The 9358-nt window shown below is 39.8% G+C and overlaps 1 protein-coding gene across 1 annotated transcript; it reads left to right on the top strand.

Moving 5' to 3' along the window:
- Window positions 1-215: 215 nt before the first annotated feature.
- On the top strand, window positions 216-1343 carry TPBG (trophoblast glycoprotein; the record flags this gene model as incomplete). The annotated part of the gene is made up of 1 exon (XM_080343027.1): window positions 216-1343. One exon carries the CDS (start codon window positions 216-218, stop codon window positions 1341-1343), a length of 1128 nt encoding a protein of 375 aa, XP_080199153.1.
- Window positions 1344-9358: the final 8015 nt, after the last annotated feature.

Raw genomic sequence — 9358 nt, forward strand, 5'->3', positions numbered from 1 at the left:
CACCCGGCCGCTGCCCTCTCCCTTTTCTCCCCTGTCGCAGGTCTCGCAGCGGGAAGCGGAGCGGAGCTGAGCCAGCCCCGGACGGGAAGCGCCTGCCGCCGGAAAAGGGGCTGCCTGGAGCGAGCAGCGCCCCGGCAGGAGCCGCCCCCCGCCTCGCCGCCCAGAGCCGAAGGCGCCCGGAGGGAAAAGTTGCGTGCGGGGCCGGGCCGGGCGCGATGCCGGGGCGCGGCGCGCTCTGCCTGGGGCTGCTGCTGCGCGTCCTGCTGGTCTGCGGCTCGGCGCAGCAGCCCGACAGCTGCCGGGGCCTCTGCGAGTGCTCGGAGCCGGCCAAGACGGTGAAGTGCGTGAACAAGAACCTGACGGCGGTGCCGCCCGACCTGCCGTCCTACGTGCGCACCCTCTTCATCACCGGCAACCGCCTCGGCCGCCTGCCGGCCGGTGCCTTCCCCGCCCAGCGCCTGCCCGACCTCAGCGCCCTCAACCTCAGCGGCAACCGCCTGGGGGAGGTGGAGGCCGGCGCCCTCTCGGCCCTGCCCGCCCTGCGGCAGCTGGACCTCAGCGGCAACCCCCTGGTCTCCCTCAGCCCGCAGACCTTCGGGGAGGGCGGCAGCCCTCTGGAGGAGCTGACCCTCCGCGGGGCCCTGCGCAATCACACCGTCCTCCTTAGCCTGGCTGCCATGCTGCAGTCCGGTGCCCTGCGCAACCTCAGCCGCCTGGACCTGGCTGACAACGGGCTGGTGGTGCTGCCCACCGGCATGTTCATGGCCCTGCCTGCCCTGCGGCAGCTGGACCTCAGCAACAACTCCCTGGTGGGCCTGCACAACGTCTCCTTCCAGGGGCTGGGCCAGCTGCAGAGCCTCAACCTCAGCGACAACTCCTTGAGCGTGCTGAGGAACAGCACCCTGGCCCAGTTCCGCGGCCTGCCCGCCCTCCGGCGCATCAACCTGCGCCGCAATACCTGGGTCTGCGACTGCGCCATCGAGGACCTGGTGGCCTGGCTCAAGGAGAGCGACCAGGTGGAGGGCAAAGAAGCCCTGACCTGCGCTTACCCCGACAAGATGCTGGGCAAAGCCCTGATGAAGATCAATGGCTCGGACCTGAATTGCTCCTTGCCCACAGACCTGCCTTCCCAGCTACAGACTTCGTACGTCTTCCTGGGAATAGTCTTGGCTCTCATCGGGGCCATTTTCCTCCTGGTTTTGTACTTGAACCGAAAAGGAATCAAAAAGTGGATGCACAACATCAGAGATGCCTGTAGGGATCACATGGAGGGTTACCACTACAGATACGAGATCAATGCAGACCCTAGGTTAACAAACCTCAGCTCCAACTCGGATGTCTGACGAAGCGCCGTGGATGTGGGGCAGTGCACAGTAGCTATGCATGAAAAGTAGACTTATGCTTTACCCTCGTGCTTGCTTTCCTCAGAGAAATCTCAGACGTGCTTGTAACTTGAGGAGGATATGCCTCCCTGTGATGTCAAGTTCTTTTTTGTTGTAAGAAGCTGGGCAGCTGCGCATGGCGTTGGGCTGTATGTAGGAAACAAGCTGCTACTTCTTTTCCTCCTTACTTGTCTCTACTTGTGGGAGATTTTTTTCAAGATCTCAAAAGAAAAAAGGATTCTCTCTGGTGCTCCAAAGCCACCAGAGTTTATAAAAAAACTTACCCATGCAGACGTGATTCAATAAAAGCTGCCTCAACTTTTTGGGAAAAAAAAATGTTACGTTCCTCCGTGCCAGTTTTGATCTTGTATATCCAAATTGTGATAACAACGATTCAATTTCATAGACTATCTTGAGATTTAAAAAAAACAAACTCCTTTTAACAACTCCTCTGTTACAAAGAAGGAAATTGAATAGTAAGCATGCACAAATACTCTATAGTTTTACATGTTAGAAAACTTCTGATCTCAGTAAGTCTCTTACTATTTTTGTAACGTTATTTTTGATCACAGTTTACATGAAAAGAGAGGTGGTTTTTTTTTTATACAAACTGCATCTAAACTCCATCTGAACTGTTAAATGCAATAAACAGTCTTACAAGAACTGCTGTGTTGAAGTTTGCTGTTTTGATGAGAAATGTGTGGACATCTAAGAACGTGGATAGCTTTATAGTGTCTGAAGTTATAGCCCTGCAGTAGTAATCTGAATAAAATTTTATACAAATGTGTAGCTTAAAGACATAAATGTTTGATAAGTTTCTGAAATATGCTAAGAGAATTACACCGATCAACGATAAGAGCAGTTTCACTTGGCACAAAACCCCCAGGCTGCTTTCTCGAAACAACTGCAAAATATTGAGACAGGTGCTGGGGTCTACCTTGCTGGAAAGATACAAGCTGATAGAATTTTCATAAGGTCTTCTCTACCAAATTAAAATAAAATAATTCAAATTAACTTGTGGGGTTTGTAAGCTAAATAAAGTTTTACCTGAATGGAATTGTTTACTATAAAAAACTCTATACTTTCCTGAACTAAATTAAATGCAGCTCAGTCATGTAGTCAGTGAGCTTCAGGCTTGTAAATGAATGTAGCACTTATTAAATTAAGTGCTTACTATTTCATTTTAAGCTCTCAGTACTTGTGAAGTTCTGTAGTGATCTACATTGAGTAACTTGATGGAAATTTACATTTATCTTAAAGCTTATAACAGGTACGTTTCAGTATTGTATGTTACTCATGCTTATTACTTGCTTGGGAATGCATTTTCTTGTAAATAGATAAAGCATGCAAAGAAAACTTGAAAAATGCATCATTTATTATGCAACTTGATGATATATAAAAAGGTCAGCAAGAACCTTCTGATTGCCGCTGATAGTTAATGCACTTTTTATAATCCTTTTATACATTCTTAATGAAAAAATACACCACCTGTAAAGTGTGATGTGAATTGGCATCTATCAGTATATCTGTGGAGCTATTTCCATGGTCACTGTTACTTGAAGCTCTTGAGCATCTCTAAGATTTTATGAATTACTGGCTAATTCTCTTCACTTTCAAAAGTGACAGTTTTCTCAGAGATAATACACCTTTGTTAAGAGCTCATAAATATAAAATAGTGCTTAAAGTATCAGAAGAAATATAATCTATTTTGGGCATCAGTATTATTCAAATGCATTTTTCTTTCCTTGTAACTTCAGACAAAGCAAGTAGCACAAGTTGGTTCCGATTTTTTTTTTAATGTAGTTTTGTACATTTGCCCTCAAAAGTAAAAAATTAATTAATATTAAGTACAGTTAATGTTTTGATAAATCAGTGTATTTTACAATTAATGTAAGTAAAGTGATAGCCTATTTCTCCTGCTGTAATTTAAATGTATGAGCAATATCTGGTTAACAGCATATGAATTAAGTTTGTGGATTCTTAAAAAGCAGACTGCAGGTCTGAATGTTAGCTGCCCATATTTTAAGAACAGTGCAAAAACCCCAGTGTAAATAACTATTACTGTGCAACTATGCAAACTGTTCATACTTGTCATAAATAAGGCAGTATATGTAAGAAGCTTGAATTTACAATAGCTATGCAGTGTGCTTTGTTGTATTGGTCATTTCAGAGATTATCAACTTAAATTTAATTGTACAGTGCCAAGAGGACTACAGCATCATCCTTGCTTAAGATGCTCCTGTAATATAATAGATTAAATATGTACAAACTAAGCCATTTCTTGGGCAATTTATTGGGGTTTGTTAACAGATACTTTAAAGTAACTACAGTAAAAACAATTATGTGTGATGTGTTAATGTAGCAACCATGCATTCATTGAGCTGTGTAAGGATACGCAACGACTTTAATCGCAGTCTCTCACCAATGGACTGAGTATTTGTATAGTGAGCAAGTGTAACTGTTGTACTACACCTGTTATTCTAAAGATGATGATGATTATTTTTGTATCCTAGAAAGTCAATGTAATAGACCTTTATTAGACACCTGGTGATGGCTCCTTTAAAATAATTTTTACCATTTGCTTACCTGTGTATTTATTGGGATGTAACAGTTTAGCCTGTAGCAGTATTGTGTTGGATAACGTTCTCCTACAGTGTTTGACCAACAGTGAATGCTTTGGTGTTTTGTACAATGCATTATTTGATCTTAAATTCCCTTCCATAAACAGTGCTTGAAATTTGTTTTCCTTTTACAAAATAGTTAACAGTGGTACTCAGAGACATTTAAAAAGTAGCTCCCAAAGTGCTTCAAAACTTGGTTAAAAATTATACATTTAAAATAATATTAGTTTAAGTGTTCTTCTGAAGCACATTTTATAATCTTACTCTGCTTTGACACCTGAAATTTGAATTGAATACTATTTCCAGAGCAGCTTAATTAGCAAGGCTGCTTTATTCATTCATTCGTTCTTCAATAAAAGACGTGCAGCACTAAATGCCTCTAAAATGTGTTTTGTATGCATAAGCCCCCAAAGTTCTGCATGACACAGTTGTCACTGGTGTTTCATAGAAAACATCTAGACTAAAGTTTTGGGCAAATCTTCAGGAAAGACTGTGTAGTTAAGAAGCAGAAAAAAAGGATGGCTTGTCCAAGGCTCAACTGCTTTCTTGAAACTAGTCTTGGTTGTAATAAGCTTAAAATTTTCTTAGAAGACTAGCACAAGGAATTTACATTGTTTTAATGTATTTTCCTGAAGTATTTTTGATAAGCGCTGTTGCCAGGTAAGAAGCAGAAAATTTCTCGGATCTTTATCTAAGGTAGCTTTATGTTAGATCATCTAACATTCTATTTCAGCTAGCCATAATATTACCAAAATTTTTGACATCCAAAGATTTGCACAACTGCTTTAAATATTTTCATTCCAAGTAATTTACCTTTTAAGCACTGGTGATAACCCCCAGTGACATTCCAGCTAGCAAAGCAATCTGTTCAGACCCGCATTCGGTTGTTGACTGAGATGTCACTGAAGACAGGCATGGTGGAATATTCAAAATATGTCTGTGCTGGGATCCCAACTCTCATTATTCTAGCAGCATTTTCCGTGTGGTATACTCTGCTCTTTATGCATCTGCATAATTTCTTCTTCACCTCATTTTCTCAAATCCATTAGAAGGAGTATCATAAATCTGTACAGGTAGAGAAATGGGTCTGATTTCACCTGTATTTTGAGGTTTAGTGCCTTCATTTCCCTTCGACTTGAAAAAGAGCCTTTATCAAAGTGGACAGAATGAAAATTTGATGCGCACTTTTTCTTTCTCTTCAGCAGCTGAATGCTCAAGAAGAACCATTCATTCTCAGCATATCATGAAGGAAAATAGCATTTGGTAAGAAAAACATTTCCGTTTTGAGCATCCAAATGAGATTTATATTCTATGAGAGAAGGTTGAAGAGAGAAGCTTTTAAAGGAAACGGGTGTCTCTTTGTAATGGGTCAGCACTAGATAACACAACGTTAGTGAGCAGAACAATTGCTGATTGATTCTTTCTGATACGTTCTGGTCATGTTTTATGGATACAGCTCTAATTTCTTCCTGTTCCTATAAAGAGAAACATTTTGCTAACGAGTGGAGTCACGTCCTATAATATTTGTGATGCAGGTGTTTCCACTGTGAGATTTTTGTGAGGTATAATAGAAGACTGAATTTAATTCTGCACTTGCTGATTTAATAACGACTAGATCGTGCTTGTAACTTAATGCTCCTTTTTTTGCAAACACGCTGCTGACTACTTGCAAAGACTTTGGCTTGAAATCAAACAATGAAAACCCACCAAGGAACAGAGAAAGCAAGCCGTTTGGGATGTATGACATACATTAGATATTTCCCACATGCCTAAAAAAGAGGCAGGGATCATGTGGGAGCAGAGAGTCCTTTGCTGCTACAGAAGTGTACTTCTCTACGAGCTTCCCAAGCCAATCAGTGCAGCAGTGGCAGAAAAGTGGTGCTTTGTACCAATACAATAAACCTAACAGCACTCCTCTCCCACCTTGAAAAAAAAACCAAACAAAACCAAAAAACAAACACACCAAGCTTTTAGAAATAAGAATACAGGTTTGCAGTATAAGCATGTCCCTAAAAAGGGCTTTTGCTTTCTTAATGGTGTTACAACTTACGTGTTGTCATATCCTTGGAAAACCTTGCTATGCCAGAAGTCAGTCATCTGTCACGTAGGCAAAGCTTGAAATCATGCCTTGCATTCCCAATGTTAGCCTAAATAGAAAAAGGGAACTACCGACAAAATTAAAATAGTACTTTAGACAGTGTATTTGTGTTGCAGTTAATAATTTAATACTTGCAATTATTTATATTTTTCAAAGTATTCACTAGATAGCTTTTCCCTTCTGATTATTAGACTAACAGAATAACATTTGTGTTTTCTAGTAATTATGCATAAAAGCATCTGAATAAATTAGCAGTGTTGTTTGAGTACATACAGTGATGAAAATGTTAGAAATCTCGTGTTCTAGAATGTTTCACTATTCTAGAAATTTCAGATGTCCAAGAAACTGCTGTAACTTATTCAGATTCAAGTTTTATTTCTTAATTAAAAATTGTTCTTGAAGAAAAACGTAATAAAATATTTACCCAATTGTTTATAAATTTTATATGTTCACCCTGTTTATTTAATTACTGAAAATCCTTACACATATTGAGGTCTTTGCTAAAGATGGAGTTGTATTCCTTATAGCTCAAATGGATAATAGTGCTGTGAGTTTGTATGATAGAATAGTGAAAAAGCAACTTCCATCTAGATAGCTCGATTCATTTCTTTAGAAATAAATTTGGTCAGTGAATATAAGGGATTGTGGTTTAATCCTTCTTGATATTTTGGGCAAAGTTTGATAGCTTGTTTGTTTTTACTATATGGTATTTATTTTCAAGTTAGGTACCAATTTTAAAAGTGGATTTTCTGCTTTTTAATGACTAGATCAAAACATGTGTTTTAAAGTCTTCAAATACATTTTACATAGTGAGACACAGAGACACTTATTACTGAGAATGAAGGATGAAAAAAGCATTCTGATGGCAAACTCTTATTCTTAGAACTTCTTTAATGCAGGTATTTAGATTGGAAATGCGAAGAGAAGGATGACATTTCATCTTCTCATAGATAGCTAGTGCAGGCATCTGAAATTTTAATAGGACAGAGTGATTTTTTGGGGACTGTCCCAGGAGCAAAGCTGATAAATTCGTTAGTCTCGTATCTAAGTTGTTTGCCGTTACTGCTTTTTTTTCCATATTATTAGGACACCTAACACGGAAGAAGGTATGGCTTTACGTGTGACGGATTGATCTGTCCTAGATTTTATCTTAAGACTGATCTGTCTTAGTATCTGTCCACAGCCTACTTCACGTATTCCATTTGTTCTATTAGAAATTGTGTCTATGGCATAGCCCAGGGTAGCTTCACATGAAATCGTGGACATTTATACAATGAAGAACTAATTTGTCAAATTTACGTTATCAAATGTCAAGTAGATGTTTTAACAGTATGTAGTATATACTTCATGCTGGAAATGTGAAAGTATCAAGTACCAGTAGTGAAATATTCAAATAAGAAAAAATACAATTTATTACAAGAATGCCGTGAAGAGTCATGAACTGAAATTACTTTAGGGCATCTAAGCAATTTAAGCTTGTTTTGAAGAAGGAAAAAGAAGTAGTTAGTACATTGACAATTTTCTTCTTCAGGTAGGTGTCTTAGTTTGTTCTCCTTAACAGCTTATGAGCAAACAGTGACTGAATACTGCAGGTATGTGTAGATTTGAATCCATTTAAGTTGGTGGCTTTACCTCAGTGCTGTTATGTTTCCCTGTTTTCAGGGGTGAATGCTTTTGTTAGCCTGGAGGGGACTAAGAGAGAACTCTTAAGCATCAGAAAACAAGGATTTTTATTTTATATATGCATTTAACATACATACACATATATATGTAGTGTAAAACCGGGAGATTGAAGAGGAGTAGAGTCTGAGGCACACCAATCTCTCCAGTACATTCTGTTGGCTATTTTGGGGACCTGTTTTTTCCCACACATTGCAAGGGGGAACTAAGTGCCTAAATTGAGTAGGTAGGCTTCTCAGAAGCACTTAGGCATGCTTCGTGTTGCTGCACACCTAGTGCAGCCCTCAGCAGCAAGTTATGACAAATTGATGCTGATTGGCCAGGATTTTCCAAAGTGGCCACAATTTAGGGTTCTGCTTTCAAAGCAGCTTAGAGGGTGTCCATTTTCAAAAGTTGTTGGACACCTTTTGGAAAATTACACCGTTTTTCTTTTAAGGTGAATTGAACTAAATGTGGAAAAAACAATTTTCAGTGTGAAAAGGCAAGTGTCTGGTATATACTTGAGAAAGAATATATACACTCTTAAGAGCTTTTCAAATCCCAGCTTCTTTGCTCTCTTTGTTGTTTCTCATATTCACTGAGATCTCTGTAACACTATCTATGCTGAATATCCTTCCTGTTCTCCAGTTCACTTATTTCATCATCCATAATCCAGATGCCTTTTTTCCATCACCTTTGTATTGTGACCGAGCTTGAGTACTTCAATTGGTAAGCAAGGGTAGAATTCCTATGAAACAGGTCATGCACTAAATCAAATCCTGAATGTTTATCACTAAGCAGATGAATTAATAAGGTTATATCTGTTGTTAGACTTCCATTCAGGTTTTCCGTTTCCCTGTTTGTCCATTTTCTGTTTAATTTTCCAGCATAGCAGAAAGCTTCTGTGGTAGCCCAGAGGAGCTCTCTGATTCCGATTTCCAGTAATGAAAAAGGAGAGCTTATTTTGAGACAATAGTCTAGAAAAAAACTTGCAGAAACAGTGCTCGAACTTTTCTGGCAGGGTAGTAAAATGTCACTGAAAATAGCTCTGCTAACATATTCTTAATTTGTCAGGAACGCTACATAAGCAGAAAGAACTGGAATGCTGAATTTGGGATAGTGATACATGTGATGTTTAATGAGACCGGGAGATTTCTATTACAATAGGTTATGGTACCTCTGCTCCAATTTCTCTTCCCTGCATACACCCCAATATGTTTGAAGAGGACTCAGATGAGTTTAGGACATGCATTCAGCAGATTGCGGTAATTTGTTTAGATTATTACTCATATGTGAAGGCCTTTGTTTTTGGGCACAGAAAAATTAGAAGTACTAGAATGTATTTCTCTAACACAGAAGCAAAGTAGCTGACATAAGCCTGGTTTCATAACTTCTCTGTAAATACAAAAAAATGCTCTGAATTTGAATTTGCAAAGAACAGATGTCTTTCAGCAAGCTTGAGTGTAAATTCAGCAGGATTTCCAATTTAATCTAGGAAATGATGACACTGAAATTTATTGCAGGAAGAGAAATGACTCGCTCCCCATCGTAGTTATGCAGGCTATGCCTTTTCCGTAAAGCGGTACAAGGTATTTTGT

Source organism: Nesoenas mayeri (assembly GCF_963082525.1).
Source record: "Nesoenas mayeri genome assembly, chromosome: 3".
In the NCBI taxonomy this organism is placed as follows: Eukaryota; Metazoa; Chordata; class Aves; order Columbiformes; family Columbidae; genus Nesoenas; species Nesoenas mayeri.